The sequence below is a fragment of the Athene noctua genome, chromosome 4 (assembly GCF_965140245.1).
Source record: "Athene noctua chromosome 4, bAthNoc1.hap1.1, whole genome shotgun sequence".
NCBI classification, from domain to species: Eukaryota; Metazoa; Chordata; class Aves; order Strigiformes; family Strigidae; genus Athene; species Athene noctua.
In genome coordinates, this window is record NC_134040.1 from 62,872,795 (window position 1) to 62,899,489 (window position 26,695).

Sequence of the window (26,695 nt, forward strand, 5' to 3'; positions counted from 1 at the left end):
CCTCACATACCATTACTGTTAATTGTTTTCTTGAGCTTGTTTAGGAGATCACAGTACAGTTGTTCCTGTTTCTCAGACATGGCACATAATTCAATGAGATCTTTTTTGGGAGGTAGTTGTTTAAGGACCTGAAGAAATAAAAACATACCATATAAAACCCCCACTGTAGTGAATAGTCAGTAGTTCTGTACTATCTTACAAGCCTGCCTTTAAACTAGTCTATTCATTCTCCTCATCGCAACTCCTTTCATTGGCTGCAACTTTGCTGAGTCAGCAGTTCGACCTATTCAGAACTTTATTTGGATTATAGATCACCTCCCCATCAAATAACATTGTCCGCTCACTCCAAAACTGCACAAAATACTACTATATGGAATACCTGGAACCTTCTGCCCTGCTAATCAGATACCTTCTTCAAACCACTGACTACTAGAATATGCAAGTACACAGAAACACTTTCCAAATCACTATTAAGTTTTCCCTTTCTTTCATACATGCAATTTTATCTAGAAGAATTTAAATGTTTTGATTTTAGAATGAAAAATAAACACTTTGATGATAGCAAACTAACTTAAGCCACACATCTCTAGTCATACACAAATACATACATGTACATTCAGTGCCTTATCGTTTCAGTTAAAATTATCAGCTTTACTATAAAGTCACAAATATTTTTGTGGGTCATGTGGAAAATTTATCACTTATCACTTAGAAGTGCACAGAATCATCTTTCAGTGGCCCTTCATAACTAAAATTCCCAACTGCAAGTAATCAGCAAATAAGAAGCATCAAAACCCAAAGCTGCAGCAGGTCACATTTTTACTTGTAAACTTCTGAAAGATGGAAAGCTCAAGTTTCTTGCTCCTCCTAGATAAACAGATAAAACTAGCACTGTGAAAATTTGACCTTAAATTCTACTGTTAGTCTCAAAGATTACCAGGCTTTTAATAATATGAAACCATCGTTTTTAAGATAAAGTATTACCTCATCTTTTACTCTTCTCAAGATGAATGGTTTTATTATCTGCTTCGCATGTGCAATCCTCTCCTTTTCATATATACTTTGCTCTTCAGCACTCTTCTAAGGAAAATATTGCAAGAATTCAATTAAAGTATGAAGTTTTCTGCTTTAACACCACCTTAACTATTCTAAGTTGAGGAAAAACCCAGTCAAAACAGACAGATCTAACAGGATCATTCATAACTAGAGATAAACCTGTTATGACACATTCTTACTTTAAATGGTTTATTTCATTGCTTCATTTTCTAGATTTTTATAACATTACCTGTTTCTATAAAATACTAATAAAACAGAAGCTATGCAGCAACAGCAGTGTTCTAGCAAAAAAAAAAAAGTTTTTTTTCAAGAAGGGAATCTATAATACTTACTGTTTTTGAAGAGAACATCCTTCGGATTTCACTTGTGCTACTGCTGAACATATGTGGCATAACAAAATTCAAGAGGGACATCAATTCCAACAGATTATTTTGAACTGGAGTCCCTGTTAGCAGTAAGCGATTCTTTGCCTGTTTGTCCAAAGTGGAAATCAGTAGTGAGAAACATTAGCCAAGCAGGTTAAAATTAATATTGGCAAAACCAACACAGTTATGGAGAACTGAGAAAGTGAGCTTAGTTTAAATTACTTACACTTCATATATATATTTAGATCTCATGGAATAATTTCCTGGTTAAATCAACAAAACCATTAACAGATCTGTCGAGAACCGAGCACCTATCAATTTAAAACTATTTAGGACGCTTAATACAGATGTAAGAAAAGCCTTCCTGACTCTATTATGGTTTTTCCTTTTTGTTGTGTGCATGTTTTTGTGTGTTTATTTTTGCTTTTGTTGTTGTTTGGGTTTTTGTGGGGTTTTTTAAATTAATGCACTGATTGTCTAATGTCATATGGTACTTACGCACAAGTTTTAAATTGCAAGTACAAGTCATAGTTTAATTGCTTAAAGATCAGCTTCTTAAAAAGGCTTTTGACGAAAATATGATCTTGAAAACTAAGTTGTAGTAAGTGATAAGTATATTATCATCGTACAAATATTACAGTGCTAAATCACAATAATCAGAAGAGCTGTACTCAAATTTTCTCTTATTCAAAATGCTGTTGACAGGCTAGAAACTACAAGAAAAAATACTTTAAAGCTTGCTTTTCTTGCACAGTCCTATTGGAGTAGGTCCTTAAATACTACAATGTTTCAGCACAAGTCATCAGAATAGCATTTTTACAATCTTTACTACTGTGTGATAAAACTGGAAAAGTGCTTATTACTGAAACTAACCACTACCATCATCATAATGATACTATAGGAAATTTGTTTCATTTCTTTGGGAGCTTGCCTCACTGAAAGAGTTCACAATGCAGAATCCACTCCTAAGACCACACCAACACTTGCATCCACTTGCATACTGTAGTTTCTGGAACATTACGTGTTTATGAACTTTACAGTTAATGCTCCATCTTCCCCCAGCCTGTAACTACAAAACAGAAAAAGTCCCCTCTAACCCAACAATAACTAAACCTCTTACATTAATCGTCATAAGGTGCTGGTAGCGTACAGAGCTCATGTTCTTGAGCATATGCCCTTCATCAAAAATTGCATAGTTAAGCTTCAACCTGCGAAACAGTCCTCGATCATCTGAGCTGCTAATTGCACAGTTGTATCTGTCAGAGAAAGACACATTAAAAGCAAATTTAACATGAACATGCTGTTATCACAATCAAATTCTCTAAAATTGTTAGTCACAAAGAGAATACAGGAGGGGCAGTAAGTAAAACTGCCTAGAAGTAACCAACCATAACACAGTTTACTACCAGCAAATGATTACAGTTTACTTGATGATCAGGGCTCTCAGTAACGCTTCCCAAACCACTGTGAAAATCTATTAAAGTAATATGTATCTATTAGCATGTATTAGGTAATTAGTAGATAATACCTAAAGCATCTATTACATAGTATCAGTTACACATTAATAAAATTGTAATTAACCATCACCTGAAAACAAGTTCTCATCTCACCAAACATTGTTGTATTGTACCGCTAGAGGTCAGTAGGAGCTAACTAAGTCTCACTTGTTTTTTTAATTACTGCACTTACGTAGTTACAATCACATTGAAATCGACAACTTTATTATTAATGTCCATCCTGAGATGTTTCCTATCTTCCTGGGATCCTACAAAAGGACAAAACATAGAATGAGTACAATTATATACATTTATATAGATATAAAAGTTAAGATGGTATGCAGAAATATATTAATAAATACGTGGATTTAAACAATTGTCTTAAAACAGTGCTTCCATGAGTGACTAATATTGTCTTAGATTAATATTATCTTAGATTAGTTATGCAACCAACTGTTTTACTGGATTCATTTCTAAATTAGATTCCTTACCATAGTAGAAAAGGACATTCAGTTCAGGACACCACAGATGAACTTCTCTTATCCAGTTATCTGTAAAACACCATTAAAATAAAAACCAAGTAATTTATACTTTATTATGTCTTACATAACTGACACACCTCAGCATTAAACCAAACATCTAGCTTTAAAGCAAATCCCTTTAAATTCTCCTGAAGGTTAAGAAACTCTGTGTAAAATGCTGGAAAACTGATTAATATTTAGGGAAATTAAACCACCCTCCACGGGGCTTTAAGTAACCCTTGCTCAGCCTGCTCACACTTTAAACTCCTACAGAAACAGACCCTGCATGGTCTGTAACCACCATGTAACAAGAATGCAATGCTTCACTTTTCAGGCTGATTTCATCCCTAGACAGTTAATTCCTCAGAAATCAAATCACTTCATTTGTCAGTACTCATACCCAGAAGTGTTTAATCAGGAAAGACAGTGCCTCTGGGAGTAGGCAAGGAAGCCTGACAACTCAACCCAGCTCCAGGTGTGAGCCACCAGTGACATTACCATGCCCACAGGGAAGCTGCTTGACAGACAACACAAGTGCTGACACCAGACCACAGCAGAAGGGAGTCTCTGGTAAATGCCACTTGACCTGGGCCAGACCAAGATGAGAGCTGAGGAGACACCTCTAGAAAAGCATCGGGAAAGCTGCACGTAGACCACACTTCCCAGACATCCCCATGCTGGATGGCTTGGGCCAACCCACCACTACAATTCTTGAGCCTCTACAGTTCACTTTGTATACACGAGGCTTTAAGTAAAATGCATTCTTAAGTGTTATTTTTAAAAAAAGGGTTCTAAGTCGATTTTAAAAGCACACTGAAAATAGCAATTTCAAACTGACTTTGAACAACCCATTAGAAAAGCTTCTGGTCAAGAGAAATTTTTGAAGCTCAACTAAGTATTTTATATTAAAAGCAGCACTTCTTTCTAAATTAAACTTGCCACTTTCTCCTTATTATAATAATTCAACAAACCAAATTTAACTCCACAGAGAACTAGTTTCTACTCAAACTCATCAGCTTCGCTGACATATTTTATTCCACCGTATTCTTCTTGCTTTCGATTCAGGTCATAAAAAAAATCAAAACACACTAATAAGAGTCAGCCTTATCATTTTAGGATTTTGATCTGCTTTGACAGATTCTGTGCAGGAAAAAGGAAAAAAAGACAATGAATGTCTCAAGCATCATGAAACCTAATCTTAAGCACAGCCTGAAGACTAGGAATTTCAATCAGTATTCAGTAAGTAAAAAGACTACTTTGCTAAACAAGTTCAAATTGTAACAAGCATTTTTATTTTTTTGTGAAGCATACAGAGCATCTTAAAAAAAATTCCATGTTAGGTCTAATTAATTAAGAACAAGCATGCTTTGTATTCCAATTCAAGTGACTTAAGGAGTTGAATATTACCATAAAAAAAAAATTTTCTTTCACAAAATTATCTTTGTTTCACAGTCTGCCCACGACTTTTTTTTTTTTTTAAACAAACAAATAATTTTGAAGCTTGTAACTTACCTAACGTTGAAGCTGGCACAACTATCAAATGGGGACCCCTGTTGCCCTCTTGGTAGAGATAAGCTAGAAATGCAATAGCTTGAATTGTTTTTCCTAAGCCCTAAGAGAAAACAAATCCATTTCAACAAAATTTACAATTTATAGAACATAATGGTGTTTTGGACTCATAAACCAATTGCAGTGTAGTCAATGTTAACTAAAGATTACAAATCTGAACAGAATAATTGTTCTAACTGCATTGTTTTACTGAAGACAATTCCTTCTTAAATACAATCGCAGCTAAACTCAAATTATCTTTTCAGCTCAACATTTGAGCATCAAGGATTCATCTTTTTCATGTATGAAGTTTTTCATTTTAGTTCAAGTTCATCCTTCAAATCTTCTTAAAAATTCACTTTTCTGCAACAGTGCTGCAAACAAACGATTACTTGGAAACTGATTGTTCCTTTTCATTTGAACCAGCTGTACAAAGGATATCCCAGCTATTTCTGAAGTGGAATTTAATAGGGAAATCAGATTTCTTTAGGATAAGCCTATGCTTCCATCCATACTCACTTTCCTGTCTTCTGTATCATGGATTTAAAAATTTATCACAAAATATGCACATAAAGTAGTTCTTACAAATTCAAAACATATGGAAATTGAGAAACACTGCCTAAGTCTTAGTGAAGCAAACCCATCCATTCAGTCATCGTTCATCACAAGATGAAGAGCAGCCAGGATTAAAAGCAACTGACAACACACGTAGCAGCTGCATCACAAAGTTTGTTCTGCTGTACAGCTACTGGTGGCATCAGCACTAAACAAAACCTCAAACCCATAAACTTTTCTCTCTTATTTCAGAACTTATGAGGAGCATAATGACAAGAAATGGTTGAAATGCTGGAGAAGCAGAAAAGGTTTCTACCCATTTCATTTTTTCTGTATTGTTAATTATGTGTTTTGAAACTGATGATGGAGAAATGTAGGAGATAGGGGCTCACTACAGCTAAATGCTGCACTAGTAGAATGAGCTATATTTATGGGCAAGGAGCTATTAAAACAAAATTGTTTGAGGATATCTTGTGGTAGAAACTGCTTCATTGCATCAGAAGACACCACGTGACTTGGAATTATCAGTGTCCATGAATCTTAGGCTATCTTTGACTTTCAGATTGAAAGTAAGAGCTCAGTAGCTTCTAAACACTTAGAAAAACTGTTTGCAATTTAAGTAATACTAGCTAACACAAATAATTTATAATCTGCTTGGGATTTCAAGGAAATGAAAGAACTTAACAAAGTCATTTTTGCAAAACTTTTAACGATTCTTAAATAATCAGTTTCACACTTACCATTTCATCAGCCAATATGCCATTCAAACCATGTTTGTGCAGCAGAGCTAACCAGTTCAAACCAATCTTCTGATATGGCTTGAGTTCCAAACTGTTAAGAAATCAAGCTTAACGTGTTATCATCTTTTATTTATTTCTCCATGAAACTTTACACTTATGTTTATCAGAGAATGGTAAATTTAACATTGCTTGTATTTTAATGCACTCCAGATCTCCTCGTGTATTGAAAAATACAAACTTTATATAATCAGCACATGAATACCAAAGAGCATTTTTGAACTAAGTAGTTTATCTGAATTTTCATACATCAAAATAAATACCTTTCTTCTAAAATCTGTGATCCATGGCAAGTTAAAACCAGTCAAAACCAGTTTCAATCCAGGTTAAAACCAGATTAAAACGGTTTCATCAAGCCAAAATGGGTATAATCCCGTTAAAACAAACAGTTACACAACACGTATTTTTGGAAATACACAAAAATGTGGCATTTAGCAGCTGCAGCACTGATTTTGCTGTTGTACAATTACTGGTGGCGTCAGCACCAAACAAAACCAAACATGCACAACCCACAAAACACGCTTGACAGGAAGTGCCTTAGTTCAGCATCTTTTGCCCAAGGAGAAACATCACTGATAAGCTCCCTCCAAACAGTTCCCCTCTTATTCTTGGGTTTTATTTTGACACAGCTGAAAATCTTTTTGCTATTTACCTCTAACAGCCTCCATGTCTAATGCAAGTTGCTACTCGAGCCATTCCTACTTGACCCTTATGCTTCCTAACCCTTAGGCTAATGCCCTCGATACCCATTTCCATTCCTCCTACACTCTATTTCCAGTATTCATTTGGAGATCCTTAGCAATTTACCTCTCAAATAAATCTTTCCCCCCAACACGTACCTGGTGTCCCCCACCACTAGATACAGAGCTCCAGATCATTTTGTACATCTGAACCTCCTGACCAAGGTGTTCAGCCCAGCTGCTAATCTTTAAAAGACTGCTTGCATACACTTCAATTTGGCATCTTTGAAGTGTAAGGCTCCCCATTACAGCAGTTTTCTTTGTCAGCTCAATTAAAACAAAAGGACAACTTGTGATCCCATCACTCAAGGTCAGTATCTACATTCATCAAAAATTGGAGCAAGTAAAACAAAGTACTGAGCACTTATCTTTTTGTTTTTATGCTCTTCTCCTTCTCACCAGATTTCCTGATATACTTAAAAACATTTGCTGGATTCCCTTGAGTGTTGCACATCACTGTCTAGCTTGGTGAGAGGTGCTAAGTGTCAAACATTTGCAACCCTACTTTAAGAGACTACAGAATTATAAATCCCATTCTTCAAGTATACCCTATCATCTGATACCCCTGTAAGTATAAAAAAAGGGGAAAGATACCTCTGATTCAGAATGGAGGGTTGCTCTATGTTCCATCCACATCCTCCATCTTCGGTAATCCTGGTTACTTGTTTTGTCAGTTTATTTGAAATGTCTTCACATTTATTCATGAGCTTTAGAACCACATCCCTCTCCTTCAGCAGTATCTTACAGTTCCACACTATGTCTTCTGACAAACCAGTAGTCTTAGTCATTTTTGTAAACTAAAATAATAAAAAAAAAATACTATGAACACTGGTAACAGCAGCAATGGTGAACATCCACAGCTCCTGCAGGCAGCAAGTAATTCAAGCAGCAGACAGAAACAGCATCCTGATCTCCTCTCAAAACTTCAAATACACACTTACACACTTGGCCCACTGCAAAATTGTGTGAATCCAGACTGAAGGTCATCATTACAGATCCTCACACTGCAATACATATCTTAAAATAAGAGATACAAATTCTCCAAATTTCTAATGTAAAAAATAGGAGCTCTAAACTCTTGAAGTCCTCAAGAGGAGGCAACATACAGTGCAAAGCAACCTTTCACAGCCGGGACCACTAACAGAACAAAACCACAAAAGGAAGAAAAAAACTTATTGGTAATCATTAGATCTCCTTTTAAGCAATCCCTATTAGTTACTAGAGATATAAGAAGTAAGCATAATGTAGGCATCAAGGCAAACCAACCTATGAGGAAGGCTATTAAGATTTTGTTATGAATCTGCCCAGAGCTCGGCATTACTTGGTCCCAATTCTAACTGTACCACAAACAGCACAGTCAAATGGGACTTAGGCAGACTGGAGAAAAAAGAAAAAGAAAAAAGATTTAAGGGATAAGAAGTTTCCCAAAATTGTGTCAGGTTTTTTGTGGTCGCCAAGTACTGACAGACCTAAAAGACCAGCAAGAATTATTTTATTCTTTTCCACCCTTCACGTTTCACTGTTGCAGAATTCCTTCACCAAGCGAAGACTCTCCTAAAGTCTTTCTTCTTGCAATGAACGTGACTTCCTGTGAAATCTATGAAACAAGCTTACACAAATGTACCAGGTCATTAGCACTTGACAATACATTTTCATGGGTAATACCATCTTCCTGACAAGGTTTTAGTACCATTCAGTTTCTCCATTTTTTTGCATGTGCATGTTTTAAATCAGTATTATCCTAATTTTAAAGAGGGACAAACAAGATGAAACACAAATACATTTTCTAAATGTCATAGCTGATAAGCTGGCAGAAGGCAAGTCAAGATACCAGAATCTCCATTTAAATACAAACACAAGGCCTGGCCACTGCTCCTGAGTGCACTTGGTTCACAAAGATGAAGCACAGCAGTATTTGAATCAAAAGCTTGCAGCTGAGCCATGTGGCCAGCCCCTATCCAGTATCAGTGTGGCTCCCTATTCCACAATAGGGTATTCCTTCCCATCTTGGCTAAGAGATCTTTAAGTGCTGCAATTGCTCTGCCACCATGTTCTCATCTTCTCAAAGTACATGTGTTCCCACCTTGATCAAGGCTAACTTCCTTCACTGCTTTGCACTCCGAGTCTACTACTAAGAGCAGAGGTTGCTTCACTCATGTTTGCTACAAGATGCCTCTAATCTAGCATCAATTTTTATTTATTTTCCTAAATAATGGCTCCATACCACAATCCTTCCCACATCGATTATGAACAATGCTGTCTCCAAGAGCTCTTGATCTCTTTGAGAGAATTGCTAGTCATAAGTTTCATACTCAACCTTGTGCCAGCCACAGACCTACCACGTGACACTGTGCCTTTAATTAAAACTTAATTTTCCATTTTTTTTTCCTTCTAAACTACAAAGCTTTATTAGTTTTCATGCAGAAGCCTTACTCCACCCCTCGCTTTCTCAGGTCCACACTAGTTGCTTTCTATTTCATTCCTCTAAACTTCGTATCTTCATTACAATATGGGTATTTTCCATTTTAGAGCCGAGAAGCCTGAAGTTATGTTGAAACAGGCCCTTCAGGCCCATCAGCTTCACCTGGATTCCATGTAGGTAAAACCTAATAAATTTATTTCTACAGTAACTGGGGTCATATTTGTAATTATAGCATTTTCATGCATATTTATGCATAAAGTTATTTCACTGTGAAAAACAGACATTCATTTTTTATTAATGGATTTAAAGAGTTGAAAATAAAAGATTCTTTGGATTTGCCATTCTTTTGTTAGAAGTAATTTCCACATAGATTTTTCTGAATTTTCAATCATCGTTCTGTTAAAATTTAGCACCAGACTTCACAGGCATATATTCTCCTAGAATTCCTTCCTTAAAAAAAAGAGGTCATAGGATTCAGCTATTACGTGTTAAGTAACAGATCAATATTGCCACATTGAGGAGTAAAAGCAAGCTTTATTAAGCTGAAGTGCACAAGCAGGCTTTGCTTTGACTCCAAAAAAAGAGTGATGCCCTCTACTGACAGTCTGCCATTACTGTTTTGGGGCTTTTTGATTTGTTTGTGGCTTTGTTCCATTTTAAACAAAACCCAGAAAGTTTACCAACACTCAGATTCAACCAAGCTAAAGCACATGTCAACACCTATGAAGAACTTTTCTAAATAGACACCTTTATTTAGAAATAAAAAGATGTAAAGGTAGCAATTAAAAAAATTTCAACATTTGTTTTGATACCTAAAGCTTTGGTTGGCATGAATATAAATCCTGTAATCTATAAAGGCATGCAGAATGAAGCCATCTGTTATTAACAGAAATTGTATTGTTTCATGTCAGCACCTTAACATGCATCTCCAAGTTACAACAAGAAAAATTTCAGCTACTGGTTTACATGTGAAACACACCACATTACCCTGTCATGCAGAACACAAAGCAGATCTTCAGGTGGCCTTTGGTTTACTAGAGGTTCCTACATCCTCCCAGGTTTATTTTTTTCAAATAAGGTACAAAAACATGAACCCATGAACTTCTACTGTACACTGAAGAAAGGTCCACTGAAGTCCCAGGCTGCAGCAGTGCCCCACAGTGCATTACCAGCGTGCCAGAGCAGGGCTTACTTTACACCACTCGAGGGTGATTTAGGACTTCACGTTACTGCTTAAGGGTAAAAGTCAGCCTGAACCTCGGTCAACAAACTTCAGTTCCACTTTAAGCCGTTCCCTTTCTAACCTGATGCATTTGCTGCTTCCTTTCAGCTTGCTTTGTGGCAAGGTGCTTCTGGATTTCCTGCTAGCTTGGCTTTCATAGCATTTTGTACATGTACAGCCAAACAAAATGAGAAATAAAAAAGCTGAAGCTACCCTGAAGTTTATATCTCCTAGCTCATATACCATTGCAGTATACAGACTATGATGGACAAGTAAGTCCATCTTTGACTGCCCAGTTCTCCCATTCCCCTAAAAGGTATAAGCTAAATATATGCTATGTCAGAATTTCCATGCAATATTTTGCATGAGTTTAACTTGTGTGTACTCCTTAAGAGTCTGTAATTAAGTTACAATAATAATGAATAAAATTTAAATAAAATAAATACATTTAAAAAATAGACATTGCTAGGTTTACATTAAGTATTTAAATGCTAAGAGATGGCTTATTTTGTGATAGAGTAATAATATGAATGACAGAAGTGAGAGAATACAGCAAATCTCATACAGATACATATGTTTCTACACTAAAAGGAAATCCAAGCAGTTAATTATAAAACAAACGAAAAAAGAAGCTAAATAGCATTAAACTCCCTCCAGTTAATGCTGCTGAATTTACCAGAGGCAGCATGAAATTGCATTAGGCATACCCAACACGCCAAGGAACAGAACACTTGCCCAGACCGCAAAAGCTCAGCTGGGCTCCTTCTGGAGCAAGTCTTGCCTCTGCTGAGGAAATGGTGCTAAGAGTTGCCCTTTCCAACACTGGCCAATTCCTACAGTCTAGAAAAGAAAGTGATGTTAAAATACAATTAGGGGCCAATGAGTTTTTTAGAGGAGCGAGTGTGAGGAGGAAGGGTGATGGGTGCCCGGAAGTGAAAGGAAAGAAATGATGCTGTCTGCCAGCCTGCAATGTGTGCCAGTGGGGTGTTACCAGGACCCCAAAGCAAACAGGAGAAGAAGGTGAGAATCCAACATAGGAAAGGACCTACCAGGAGGGGGTATCTCTAATGGCTGTCATTCATTAATAGATGTGTACCCTGAGGAGGTGTCAAGCATACAGCCAGTACAGAGCAGGCCAGCACCATGAGAAGAAAACACCACTGAACACTGGCCCCTGGCACAAAAGCTACCTAACATGTGACATCAGACCAAGACACAGGGAGCTGAGCTTTCCTCTTGCAGTCTGTCCTGCAGTCTGCTCTGAACCCTAGTCTTCGCCTTGTCCTCCCCAGCCAGCCATGTTCTCAGTGCTCCTCCCTCCCTCTTCTCTTAGCTCTCACAGCCCCACTGTCAGCTGACCACCCTTTTTAGCTTGCCTACCCCTGCACCCCTATCTGCTTCTCTTGTGTTATAATCCTCAATTCCCAGCCGTAGAGAGCTGCTCCTCATGAACTTCTGTTCCGACATTTCCCATTTGGGAATCACACCTCCTCTTTTGTCTCAGCTCCACACTTGGGTTTGCTTCTACAGCACAGGCACCTGGGATCACTCTTCCAAACCTTCCACCCTCAGAAAGCAATGTGCAGTTTAAGCTGTGAATATGAGAAGTACTCAGAAGGGTGCTTTCCTCAGAGCACACATCCCCGTCTATTTTGTTACCTACTACTCTTCCTACTCACACAACATTCTGGAGGGAGAGCACAGGTCCTCGCACAGAGAAGTGTCACTTCTCCAAATGAGACAGAGAGCTAAAGCCTCAAGGACATACCCGAGCACCCTTTATTCAAGTTAGTGTTCAAAAGCAGGAACTCACAGCTAATCATCTCCAGCACTGAAGCCTGGATAAAACTACCCTCCTGGAAAATGTAGCTTATGGGCATTTCTAAATTTCCAAAGGAATTAATCCCTGTGTGCAAGGACTTTTTCAGCGCTCTCCATTTTTTTTTTTTGAGAACCACGTTTGTTAATTTTTTTCTATTTTAAGTGTTACTAGAACAAGTTAAACATCTGTCTTAAATATACATTTCACCAAAGAATAAGTATTTTCAAGCATTCTTAACTTCCCAAGCTTGAAATTCACTTAAATCTCTCTGAAAAAAATCTTAGTTCAACTTAGAAAGCTTGTCTAGAATAAAAAAGTAATTTTAATTTACTTTTCCCTGGAATAGGATGTTTGATTTCCAAGGAAGTAGGCTTTACTCTTAATCTCAAGCTGAGAGCCTTAAAATCTTCCTCAATTTTAATAACCAACAAGTGTTAACAAATTCTAGTACTTTACATTGTGTTACAAAAGATACCATTACAGTAAAGAGACCTTATAACTAAGCCAATTTCTTTAATGCTGAAACTGAATCAGCGCTCTCCATTATTGTACCACTCTTATTAATTAGTAGAAAAAATGTTGGGTCACTGAGCTACTGGATCTTTATAAACAATTAAATCCACACTGATATGAAACATCTGCTAAAACCTGCTGCAAACTACTACTCCAGGCAAGTATACTACATAAACATACAGTTGCTGACAGCAGCATTCTTTATGAAAGAAAAATTTTGAATGTGAACAGGCCCATGCAGCTTTTTTTCTGTTAAATATTCTACAAAGAGAAAAGGAGAACAGCCCTGTAGCAAATATTTCTGCAAAGAATTAAGCTCAGGCAAAATCCAACAAGTTTAGAAAGGAATAGCTGTGTGACAGATGTTCTGTGAGAAGCCAAAGGCTTGGGGCAAAACGGATTTCTTTTAGAGCATACCTGCACCCTGTATTTTTTTCAAGTATCCTCTTCTTGTCGTGTTCCCCCCCCCCCATTGCAACACAACATACAAAGATCATTTTGTTTTCCCTAAAAATCTGTTTAGTATCTATTACTGTTTTGTGGTAAAACATTTCACACACCAAACAATAAATACTGTTGTTTTACACATATAGAAGAAGTTCTATTCTGTCCTGAAAAAAATACAAACGGATCTTGTATACATCAGTGGGGGAGGTTTCAGAACATATACTGATGAAAAAAACATACCAATTAGTCTGTAAGAAGGCCTATGCACAGGTACTGCTTTAAAATCTAAAGGACTAATAAATTAAATCAAGAAAATCTGCTGTAATGCACTTCAAATTTCTTACCAGGACATTGGTTTTATCAGGTCTGATGTCTTGCAGTTAACTGAACTGCATGAAACGTGAAGACAACAAACAAGCCATAGGAAACATTTGAAAGTAACATCCCAGTGACAGTAGATAATCTACTTACCAAGAGACAGCATTTTCTCTTCTGTTGTGGATTGTGGTTTAGCCTTCTGATGCTTTACTCTCTAATTAATAAAAACACAGAAGCTTGCTCCACTAAAAAATGGCTGCACTGCTCAGCCAGAAAAACCATGCTAGAGACTAAGCTGCAGTAGATTAAAGAAAAAAAGACCAAAAAAGACAATGACTGTTGCTTGTATGAAGCTGAAAAATATTCATGCTGGTACCTTCAGTCATGGAGCTAGCCTGGAAGCTGCTGCTGCTGCTATTCAAGTGTCTGCAGTAAAGGTCCTGCCACGTTCTTCCCTCCTGCATGGGTTTCCAGCTACAAGAGCTCAGAACAGGCTAGCAAACACCTCCTTCTCAAGTGAAAGCTCTAATTTCTTCTTCTGCAGGGAAATCAACCAACTTTCTATGCTACAGAGTGAGTGACAGTAATGTCAGCCAATCAGCTTAAGTTTTCCAGAAAAATCACCCCTTAATTCATTCAAAATCAGGTCATATGACACTATTTGAAACGCTATTGGCTTAGGAGGAACATAGCATTTTAGCCTAATCAGGATAAGGCCACCCATCTAAGCCTCCCTAGGCTGAAGCCACCTTGACTCTAGGCAGGCTGGGGATAGGAAAAGAAGAATGCAGACCTACCAGAGCCTCCCAGCTGTTAAAGGGCCGGAGCGCTATTATCTTCTGAGCCTTTTTCTGAGAACACTGGGGAATCAAAGTCAGTTCGCTTGGGGAAGCATCCTGCAGGAAGCTGAGGATTTTCACTTTGTAGCCATCCTCCATCACTTCATCACCGCTGCTGTAGTCCTCATCAAGGGAGCTACCACCGTCTTCAGAAGCCGACTCGTCCTCCAAGTCTTCTGTTTCTCTTTTAGTACTCCAAATGCTCCTTTTGCCTTTGTCCTTTTTCTGAAAGCCATTCTGCACTTTCCCAGAAGATTTCTGCTTTGGCTTCTCGTCACTCTCATCACTTCTGCTTTTGGTGGAAGCTTCGGTCCAGTCAGAAGCTTCACTTTTGGGAGGAAATTCCATGCCTGTGTATGCAATATAGAGGGCAACAAGCCAACGCATACTGGTTAAGGGTGAATTAAACCCCACTGTTATCCCAAAATAGCTTTATCTATATAAGACACCATTCTAGTATTTAATACACAACAGCAGGTGTTATTAAAACAAGAGTGGAGCAAACACCATGCAAGTCTGTTTAAAACGTAAATAGTACCAACTGTGAGTATATGATGAGCAATGCTAATTTGTATACTGCTCTAACAGCATAATGTTTTAAGTAACTATCTTATAATACAGGTGACCAATGCTATGTAATGTGTGAGCTACAGAAGCTCCGAGGCAAGAGCAGATAGTTAAGAACTCAGATGTATTGCTGGGATGAAATACTGGTCCCACTCTACCTGACTGCAGAGATATTAATCCTGCTGATTTCAGAAAACAAGCCTGCCTTCACCACAAAAATTGTATTTTTTTGTCCATTGTATTGCATCTCAGTTCGGCATTAGAAATGGGACATGCACTGTTTGCACAGAAACTGTAAGAGTGAGGTATTTCTGGCCAAAATAACCATTCTAAAATAGGATAGATGCTATTTAACAGAATGCCAGCAAATCATTTTTCAAGTGACTCATATGGGTTTTTTTCTTCCTTCTTTGGAAGAAAGCACATGCAACACGTTCTGTTCTGTCCAATCCGAGCTTGCTGCTGATCACCTCCAACCACAATGTCTATGTTCTCAGAAGCAGCAGCAAGGACCCGACCTCATGCATACTGATGGCTCTTTCCACTTGTAAAGAATCCAGTTAAGAATACTATCCTATCCCAAGAATACTTAAATAGCTGATGCAGCAAAACATATACACATCTGACAGCTGTGTAACACTCTGGAAAGTAACCAACTCATTAAATAATATTTAAGTCATAACTCACAGATTTAACTGGAATTTACCTTGCTCCCTACCACATTTAATGCACTTGTATTTATAAAATAGTTGCATAATTTAAGGCCTATTTCTAGTATTTTCCCTCCTAAAATATATTTTAAAATGATAAAATAGCATATGTCACTTAGCAGTGACTTTTTTTTTTTTGCAGTTACTGATTTACAAACTACTGGTTAAAAACAAAAATTATTTTTAAACAAGCAGGAGGGGAGCAGGTGTCAGCTGTAACACATTTCAAAATCTGTTTATGATATACCCATAGGTAATTACAACTTCTTATGTAAATTTGTATTAGCAAGGCAAAGATTTCTCTACTTACAGAGCAAAAGATAAAATAATCATGACACTTAAAAATACAGAAAAATTGAATTTCTTTCTGTCATCCTCCTGATAATAATAATTTCAAGTATCAGTGCAAGTTTCTAGGCATAATGCTGTCAGGACTGTCACTGCTGGACACTAGAAAAAATTTGTCAGTTTGTTTTATCTTGGGATAAAATGGATTATAAGTCTGTCTTTACCCTCATCATCTTCTGCAAACACTCTCAGGGCCTCCAGTGCTTCATGAAACACCCAGTTATGTTCCTGAAGTACATCTCTCAGTTCCTAGTAAAAGATAAGAAATTTTGTATTGTAAGATCAGCAAAAACTAAATTTCTTTGCATAACAGCGTTAAGCACAACACAACTTTAATTGCACAAGACAAAGAAAACCCCTGTAAATCAGATGATTCAAAATAAAGGAAATAAAAATGAGAAAAACTCCTCAGTTTATACACTCAGTTTGGCGGAGCTGCACTCCACTTTTCAAAAAGGTAAGAACACACACAAACAAGTTTTGCTTCCAACAATTTAAGGCACAGTATTAAAATGCCCTGACCAGTTGCTGAGTATTGTCAGGTATTAAGCGAATACAAAGCACACAGCGTATCTAGTTGTCCAGAGGAGAAGAGTGTGAGAGAGGGAGGGATAATTTCCCCATGTATTTTTATAACAGGTCAAATTTGATTATGCCAGGCTTGTCACAGGACCAGAGAAGTAGGATGAGAAGTTCCATATAGTCCTGATTATATCCAACTGCTCTTAGTTCAGGGTAAGTTACATTCCAAAAACAGCAACCATGAAGACCTTCCTACCCTGGGCTCTTTCCAAGAGTGCCGCTGGTATAAGGACTGTTTCATCTGGACTATCAAGAACTGCAATTTTCTTAAGAAGTCAGAACCTGATGTGCCATCAGGAGTCATGAGCTCACCTCCTTATCCAATCCAGGGAATGTGTTTTGCAGCTTCTTCACAAGCATCTCTTGCCTCTCCCACTGTCTTTGGGGTTCTGACTCATCCAACTTTAAAGAAAAATACATCTTTTAGGTTTAATGTAAACTCCAAGCATAGAAACAGAAAAAAACCAATTAAAACCAAAACCCAATCAATATTGCTTATCCTTAAAAAAACGTTCTAAATAAAAAAAGCACTTAAGACAAATTCAAGTTGCAGAAATGACTCCTCATACATAGCCAATGATCAAAGTAAGACCAAAACTTACAGAAGCCTAGAAAATGTCTTTCGTCATGGCATTCTTTACTTAGTAAGCATACACAGTGCAAAGTTTCATACCAAAATATAAATAATTTAGGACTATTTAGTTTGTATTTCTTTAAAATAAAAAGTTTGTAGTGTTTCTGGATGATATTTAAGGCAGAAGATGGAAGGATTAACAGTCAGTCAGTTAGATCAGATTACAAAGAGTGCAGTACTTAAGCCACCAGAGTCTATAAACATGTCAAATGGTGTGTTTGTATGAAGAGTTTTGGGTAAAAAAAAAAATCCACTTTGTGTCACAGCACCACAGAGTCACATCAAAAGCTGGCAAAAGTTTTCATCAACAACAGCTTCACTAACAGCTACTATCAGCCTGCAAAAAGGGAGGTTTCTTATGAACAAGTGCCAAAACTTCTACATGCCATGAGATGCTCTATGTATTTACCACAAAGAATTATGCAAGTTTCTTCACAGAGCTTTGAATGCAAAGTGGCTACAGATCTACTTATCTACAGCAGATGCCAACAGGTTTGATCAATATTTACTTCACTGAATGATGCTATTTGCTGAAAAAGCACAAACCAGATCACCCAGAAGCACTCTGAGCAACAAAGGATATGGTTCCTTTCCTCAATGAACCTATGGTATTAAGAGTACAGCTACAGTACATACAATAGCTGACAAAATATGCGCTAGTCTTGGAACCAGCTTAAAAACCAGAGTAAAAGTAAGAGCAAGGAAAAAAAACCCTGCAAGTTTTCTCACTATAATTCTTTACTATAAATTCTAAACACCCATGTTTCAGCTTTATTTTTCCCAATCCTTCCCCTTTTAAATGTAATGGAACTGTAAGCACAGAAACCAGGTCCACTGAAGCATTGTTTCCTTGGCTGCCTGGTTAATAATTCAGTAAAGTCTCCTTCCAGTTGTTGTGAAGAACAACAAACCCAAACCCCAGCAAATCTTGCCTCACAAAATTCACAGCTCTCCGCCAGGAAGCAGGGGAATATCTGAGTAATAATATTTTTGCTTTAATGTAAAACTGGTTTCTTCATTTTGTTCTCATCAGGGACAATATTCAGTTAAATTTTAACACAAAGATAGTCACCATCCTCCATCCAGCCTCCAGTATTCACTGCAGAATTCCCCTTCTCTACCATGAGTGGTTACCAAGGATATCTGGGATGCCTGGAAGCTGGCCTCATGACAGCACTGCAGAACTGTGCATAAGATCTGCCAAATACCAACCTGAATGCACCAGGATGATTACATAATTTCTATTTATTAGTAGTGGTCAAAGTAATCATTCCTTCAAATGTAACCAATTCATTCCTTCTAAAAGGTTTCCCTGAGCCATAGTTTGAAATATACATGCAAACAACATTACTTCTGTAAGACAGAGGAACAGTAGCAACAGGTGTTGAACTTCATGTGTTTGAGGAAACACAAAGAATGACCTGATGAGAGAAGGTGATACATAGCCTTTAACTCTCACTGATGTTCATAACTGAATGGTACCCAGCGCCTCACACACTGCTACCTGCCATCAACCACTTCCACAAAAGCAATGAACAGGCTATTGGGATACAAATCCATAAATATTAAAAACAAAGCAGGTAATTACATTCAAAAATGCCAAGGAAAAGAAGTAGAAAAACCTCATTCAGATTGCAAGATTTGAATTTGATCGGATTTTCTCATAAAACACACAAAGTTCATGACACCGCTGTCATCGATCGTCACGTAATACCACTTATTTTACAATGCAGAGAGAAAAAACCAGTACTTACATAATTAGCTTTAGGCTTTTTTGTGACTTGCTCATTTCTGGTTTTGCAATTTGTAGGAGAAACTTCTAGTTTCCTTTTACGAGAGGCAGCTTTAAAAAGAATCAAGACAGAAAAGAATTAATTACTTTCATTAAGTTTACCCCCAAACAGAAGAATCATTCAAACCAACACTAGCTACTTACTAACTGTACAAGATGCTTATCAGTCTCCATAACAGTTTCCTATTATAGTCCACAGATACACTGAAACTTCAAGCAAAGCAGCTGCTTGAAAGTACATGTTTATTTACCTCCAAGTTTTCTTTAGTAGTTTGGCAATTAATCAAGCAATTACCTCTCATCTAGAACATAAAATGTTATTTCAGTTGGTTTATTGCATTTTTAAATTTGTTTTAGTAATTGCCAAGTGTTTCACACACAAATTGCATAAAGGTATATGTCTGTCTGCTTTTATTCAAGCGGACTGTTTTGGAAAGCTGGTATTTAATCAAGGCTGAAACCCTACTGTGAGCTGGAATATGTATGTACATCACTACCAATCTGGAAGTGTTGATGACTGATTTCTGGCTCAGTTGCATACCTGTCTGAAAGAAAACTATGCATATTAAATTGGTGATAACTAAATATCAGTGATAACCATATTGCTTATGAATAATTGATATGAGCCAGAACTTTCTGAATATCTTTGGGTCCTGGTGATTATCAAGAGATTATCATTTTAGCACTAAGACCTGCCTAGTCAGGTGGATTTTGACTACTGCCACGCATGACTCATGAAGGCAAGAACACATTACCATTATTTCTGCACATTAGCTTTGCTTGAAGCAGCAACTGTTACCAGGCCAAATTATTATAAAAGTTCCTAGTCCATGATCTGAAACAGTACTGCAAGTTGCACCTTCTCTGGAAGAATATCTGCCTGCAGAGCTCTGATGTCTGATACCAGCATCTCTGGCCAACCTCCCCTCCCAGACTGCCAAAGGAGACCAGTGAACAAGCATACACATACACACACACAAGAGCATGCTTGCTTTTCAATCTAAAAGACTACCTGGATGATCAGAACAGTTTTAGTTGTGGAAAATTAAGCAGTCACATCTTCGCACAAAAAGGCATGAATCCAAAACACAGCACTGTACCAGCTACTAGGAAGAAAATTAAATCTATCCCAGCTGAAACCAGGACAGAGAGGCATCTGTAATTACTTCCACTCTTATTTGCTGCTATCACTACAAAAACACCTTATTCTGTGGCTTCCCCATCATTACAAAAGAAATTCCTGCCTGTTCAAAAAGCAGTGAATATCCAACAGGTTTGCGTGAGGCTTCACCTCAGAAGCGCCCTCACCGATTTCATGGTTTTCAAGATGTACAGAAACCACCACCAGAAAAATCACAAACAACAGGTATTACTATAACTTCACATCTTTCATTCATACACATATTTTCAGTGTGACACATCTAATCTTTATACCTGTAAGTCATCTGCAATGCTTCTTGTGTTAGCTATATACAACCACGAAATTCAAGCTAGAATATTTTTGCCATTTTGAAAAGACAAATTTGATAACTCAGCCACACTTTTTTAGCAAAGCCATGCTTCACAAAACTGCATCTTGTCCCCGACCTCTCACACAGTCAACGCTTCACAAGTAAAGTGCATCATAAATTGACATAGATAAGCAGATGTTCAGTAATGTCTCCATTTTTAAAATATGTGTCCAAAACGAGGTGATTTATACTACCACTTTCAGGCATGCTTACTCCTAACTAAATATTTTATACAACAGCTGTGATTAGTGAAAAATTTGCTGCCAAGATCTTTCTATGGGCTTATATTGAAAAGATGTGAAACAGCATTCTTAGATCAACACAAAAATGGCCAAAAGGCAGGGCCTACATACCAGAAATCAAAGTGGTTTAGTTCAAACACTGAACTGCAACAAAGTTTAAGGATATATACTAGCTTAAATTGGTTTCATATTAATCAAAATCCCTGAAAAGTAATCATAACCTTCCAGGAAGGGATTTTCCAGGAGCAGCAGCACTCAGAAGTAGCATGTCCCTCAAATATGCCAGGTTTAGTTTTCTATTGCCAGCATCCAGGAATTCCCATCTATAGAATCTGGTCATGCACACATAACTTCAAAATGTTTGTCTGGTTCGGTAAAAATCCCCAAACAAAACACACAAGCAACCTGTTATTAAAATTAGCCCACTGTTTTCAAACTTTCTGATAATTGTTAAAAGGCTTTGAAATTGTATATAAGATGATGAAAATATGGTAAGTACAACAGGGGGGACCAAATTAGCAAAAAATCTTCTACTTTAGAAAGGGAATAAAACTGTTCTCCCTCAGCACATGAGCTTCCTAGACATATTGGTTCCAAATCCCTGGGATCCTGCATGAAGACACATGAACCACTTCGAACAATTAAAATAATCAAGAGTGAACAATAAATAGCTTTTCTCCTTTGTATCCAAACCACAAAGATTTCTCAGGAGAACCATGGGCAACTGAACAGCAAACAGAAGGGGACTGATGAAACAGATCAACTTTTTACAATTACCTAAATATTCATACCAATCTTCCACTCTTCCCCCACCAGTCCAAGTAAATCAGACAAAAAGATTAATATAGGACAAAAGATTTACCCCTGGACTTGGGTGATGTTAAGAAACAAACCCAAAGCCTAAGAATGATGACCCTTTAACATGCTTATCACTTTACACACTCCCACAGTCACGTGCTGGGTTTTTTTGTTTGTGTGTGGGGTTTTTTTGTGGTTGGTTTAGGGGTTTTTTTGATAACAGCATGAGACTGCATAAATTCAGATGCAGAACAAAAAACCCTAAATAAACTCTGGGAATTCAAAGGCATGGTTTGATGGCTGTTTTTCTAGAGAACCATAGGGATTTGTCTAAGTTTAAGACTAATAGCTCTTATTCTGAATTACAAGCAAGTCTTGAAGTCAGCCTGATGAGAAAATTGTGATGGGCCTTGACACAAACAGTATCTAGTTATGAGTGGCTGAATAATCCGGTATATTTTTTTTACATAGCACCAGATTTCTCACCTACAATATTCAGAATTACTATTGCTAACTCATTACTATTTGCCTCAACTTCCGAGCAAAGAAGGAACCATCAAGAACAGAAATCATTTAACATCCCACATGTAAAGCAATCCTGAGCTTCACAGCACAAATTCCTCTTTTATGTTCTATTTTTGGATTTTAGTCTGCATCCTCTTTCCATCTTTCCCCTTGCAAAGCCTTTAATTCAGTTTTGTGTTATTACACCACACAAACAATAGCATAACTTTTAGCATATCCTTTACCACTTTTTAAATACCTCCCAATCAAGTTTACTTCACTGAATTAGCTACAGCTTCTAAAGTTTTGTTGGGTTTTTTTTGGGTTTTGGCTGTGGTTTTTTTTTTTTGTTAAACATACCTTCATCATTGAACTTCAAACCAGCAGCTATTGCTTCATCCATTGTGCACGCTGATTCTATCAACTGCAAAAAAATGTCAACTGCTAAGTGGTGAGATTTAATACAGTTGAACAAAGGCAGGCAATGATAGAAAAGTGCGATTGAAATACACTTTAAAAAACACTGCAAAGATACACATAAAATCCAAGAACAAAATTAACAGGTAGAAATTAGCTAGACTGATCACACGCTATATTTGGAAACACTTTAAAATACCTACTGGAAAACATTTCTAATACAATCTCATTTATTATTGGTTATTTTTGCCTACTTCACAAACCTACTGTGCAGGTTTACTTAAAAGCTTTTTTTTCAAAAACTATTCAGTGTTACTGTCACAAGCCCAGATGATCCAAAGAACTAACTTCCTAACTCGTCTGTATACTGTTATGTCCCATTGGGCAATTTCCTGTAAGCACATGCATGAAACTTATAACATGCCTCAAAGTTCATCTATACTTCCTTGCAGTTCTAGATTCTTTATTCATGTGTTATCTCAAAATAATCATTTTTACAAATTACTTGGATGTTGAGACTTTCAGAATGCCTTTTGCAAGTGAGATAGCAGCAACAGAAGCAAATGGCCCAAAGGTTACAAATACGAAAAAACACGAAAATGAAGTTATGAAGAATGCTGATTCTCAAGTATTTGTTCACGTTTGTAAAGATCACTTTACAGTTCTGCTATAAATAAAATTTCCTTTTCAAAAAACTCATTATTTTTCTTCAGTAGCCTTCATCAGTTGTGTAGGGTTTGTCAGGACAGACTTTTACAGCTCCTCCATGAAGGAACAATAGATCTGCCTAATATTCCTTTGCCTTTCAAAGATATTGTGGATATGTAACTGTGGACAAAAATTTGCACAACTTCTATGGATCAAGTTCTGCTGATACAGAATCTCTTACACTCTCCTGAGAGTAAATATCATCAGCACTACATTCCCACTGAGTAGTTAAAAACACCACTGAAGTCACAAAACAGCAGTCAGACACACCACATGTCATTTCTAGCTAGTTTCTAAGCTACAATGAGCTGCTACCACTCTTTGGTTTGAATGCATTCTATGTGGTCAAAAACTGAACCTTGATACATTCTGGGCATCTACAGTGTAGATTTTATTACAACATCCAAGAGAAAAGTTCCAAAACTGCTATTTGCAACTCCTTCTTTCTTCCTAAAGTAGAAAGCCTAAATATTAAGCTTGATCCACTGGGGGAAAAAAGCATCCATCAAGGAGCACCAGTAAATTTCTGTATTTCTTTAATGACATTTCAACAACTAGGAAACTTAACAGATTAATTTAAACACATTTAGCTTTGAAGACTAAAGCCAGTGAAAACCCAGGTACATATCAGCACTGAAAAGTAACCTTGCTAGAAATGTATTTTACTGTACTGAAGATATTTCACTTCAGTAAGTTACCATAATGTTACTGCAGATTTGTACTGTACATCAGACAATGGCCAAGAGTGTCTCAGATTCACATGCAGCATATTCAAAATAAATTACAGTTACTGAGGCTTTACGTATCGAATTTTATAAATGTAAGGGTGCAACATTTCATCTACTGAAGAAGATGGTAATAATTTCACTCATTCTGTATTTAATCAGCTGCACTCCAACAACAGCAGTTATCAATAGTTATCAACCAAGACAGCTACAACTACGATTAAATATCACAACAGAGAGAAATAACAGAAAAATTTTCTATACACTGGAATTCACTGTTGCTGATTCAAAATTTTGTGTGTGCATGTATATTCATTTTCATATATACAGAAGTGTCTGTGCATGCATGCATATATGGAAACATTACATGGCTGTAGTTCCCCTAAAATACATTACTTTGATATACCCTTTTGCTAATAAAGCCAGAGGCTTAAGAATACTACCTACAAAGTAGTATTCAAAATAAATCAAAACAACAGAGCATTATTACTTGTAGTAATTCTTGGTCACTTCTTTGGGGAAAAAGCTCCTTCAGTGTTTGCAGCTTTGCATCTCTGATGTCTTCCTCTACACCCTTCTTCACAGCTGGCAACTGATCCCCACCATTTACATATGCCAACTGGGAAAGTTCATCTTCAGGCTGTTCATCATCATCAGACTGGTCAGAACTATGAAGTATGAGAGAAGAAAATTTAAAATTTATTTTTGCTCATGAATGCTTTACTCTACCAAGAATGTTACTGTAAACCAAAGCCAACAGAATTTCAAAAACGTGTTTAAATGCATTCAGTAACACTGAATCAACTTGTACCCAAAATAATAACCTCCTACTCACACCAAAACAAAGCATGTACAATTAAGTACAGTCTTCTGTTTACAGTAAACACATTTCAAGGTAGCAAAGGAAAGAAGACAGGAGAAACAGACAAGGGAAATACCACGACTTAACCTCGTATTCTGCTATAAAAGGTTGCTTGCCAATTTAGCAACTGCAATCTTAATATATTTAATCATTTCAACTATCTGAATTACAGCACACCATGTCACGTTTGTCTCAGTCTTGCTAGTATTTATTTGCCCAACAGATAAAGAGCTGTGGATTAGTTCTCTGTAAAAACTTTCCACGTGCAGTATCAATTCTCTGAGTTCTCAGTTCACCGAGAAAGAAAAGTCAAAGATCCTTATGCAGCATCTTAAACATCTAAACATGGGAAGAACCTTTCTGAAAAAAGCAAAGTCCTGAATTTACTGGAAGATATATTATTAGACCTAACATGCAGGAAAAGCAATCCCTATATACTTTTCACAATATCCAGTTGCAGAGACAAGACTGAATGTAAGCACAGGCCTCTCATCCTACTGTCTTCCAGACACAGAAAATTCTCCTGCACGAAAATTAATTGAACTGTATGAAGATTGTAATTTCATAGGGACTTCACCATCAAAAAGGCTTGCCTGCAGGTGTCTTTATGTAGACACAGGTAAAAGACTAAAAAGAAACCTGTTTTTCTTCACTGTATCTTTCTTTAGCAGTTGCAACAGGCAGACTCCAATGCAGTTATGAAAAAAAGCAGTAACCTGTCACTTATGTAGAAGATACACACTATTTTGAGACAACTGTTCATCAAATAATCCTCCTCTCCCTATCCTGTTCAAAAGGCACACAGAGCCACGTGAACTATCTGGTTGTGCCTCTTAAGAGTAAAAAGATCCTCAAAGCAAAAAAGAACCTTTTTCAATCCACCAAGCCATCTAGTTGTAAGCTTCAGAAGGTGAATCAGTCATCCACTTTAAAAAAATTCTTAGAATTTTGATGTGCCATGTCACTATTAGCATATTTCAGATATTTTTGGCTTGTTAAGGAAAATAGTTTCTTTATAAACTGCATTTGAAAAAAAAAATCCAAATGGAAATGGTAACATTGGAATTACCCTATTCTTTCCTATCAGGGATTAACTTCTAGATACTTGTTAATAAAGCCAGAGTTGCACACATCATAAATCTTGTCCTCTTGGTACAATCACAATCTTATCAAGCATAAACACTCATTCAACCGCTAAATGAGTATGACTGACAAACAAAACCTTGTGTTAAGAGTTCTGCTTTTTTCCAGCAGAGTCCAGACAGTTACTCTGCTCATGAAGCTGCAGCAGACTGCCTTTTAGGAAAGACATGCTTTCTGCTCTGAACTTTCTGCTTTCTGCTCTATCCCTTATTCAGGACAAGGGGGGATGGGATACCCTACAGAAAGAAAAAAAATTCACAAAACCCTCAAACGCTAGGTAACACATGCACTAAAACGCACAGTGCAGAGACTCAATTGACTGCTACTGTGCAAAGCCAGGTGAAGTTCAGCACAAGCCAGAGCTCATAAACCTGGCCAGATCCAAGCTAACCCCTGCCCCTCAATTCGTTTATTAGCTCAACCAGCCTGCCACTTGTGAGACAGCTTAGTGGGTTCAGTACACATCAATTAGCACCTGAGCCAACACACCA

The 26,695-nt window shown here is 37.2% G+C and overlaps 1 protein-coding gene across 2 annotated transcripts in view; it reads right to left on the reverse strand.

Annotated features, from left to right (window-relative positions):
- The window catches only part of SMARCAD1 (SNF2 related chromatin remodeling ATPase with DExD box 1), a 43,581-nt gene that overhangs the window by 5,565 nt on the left and 11,321 nt on the right, over positions 1 to 26,695 (reverse strand). For both annotated transcript variants that reach the window (XM_074905572.1, XM_074905571.1), the window contains exons 4-18: positions 24,690 to 24,867; positions 22,710 to 22,773; positions 19,257 to 19,345; positions 17,181 to 17,270; positions 16,451 to 16,535; positions 14,620 to 15,011; positions 7,673 to 7,875; positions 6,282 to 6,372; positions 4,951 to 5,050; positions 3,409 to 3,468; positions 3,111 to 3,186; positions 2,542 to 2,677; positions 1,389 to 1,526; positions 985 to 1,080; positions 11 to 128 (exon numbers count right to left, since the gene is read on the reverse strand). In XM_074905572.1, the coding sequence (XP_074761673.1) occupies positions 11 to 128; positions 985 to 1,080; positions 1,389 to 1,526; positions 2,542 to 2,677; positions 3,111 to 3,186; positions 3,409 to 3,468; positions 4,951 to 5,050; positions 6,282 to 6,372; positions 7,673 to 7,875; positions 14,620 to 15,011; positions 16,451 to 16,535; positions 17,181 to 17,270; positions 19,257 to 19,345; positions 22,710 to 22,773; positions 24,690 to 24,867 (1,916 nt within the window). The remainder of the gene's footprint in view (positions 1 to 10; positions 129 to 984; positions 1,081 to 1,388; positions 1,527 to 2,541; positions 2,678 to 3,110; positions 3,187 to 3,408; positions 3,469 to 4,950; positions 5,051 to 6,281; positions 6,373 to 7,672; positions 7,876 to 14,619; positions 15,012 to 16,450; positions 16,536 to 17,180; positions 17,271 to 19,256; positions 19,346 to 22,709; positions 22,774 to 24,689; positions 24,868 to 26,695) is intronic.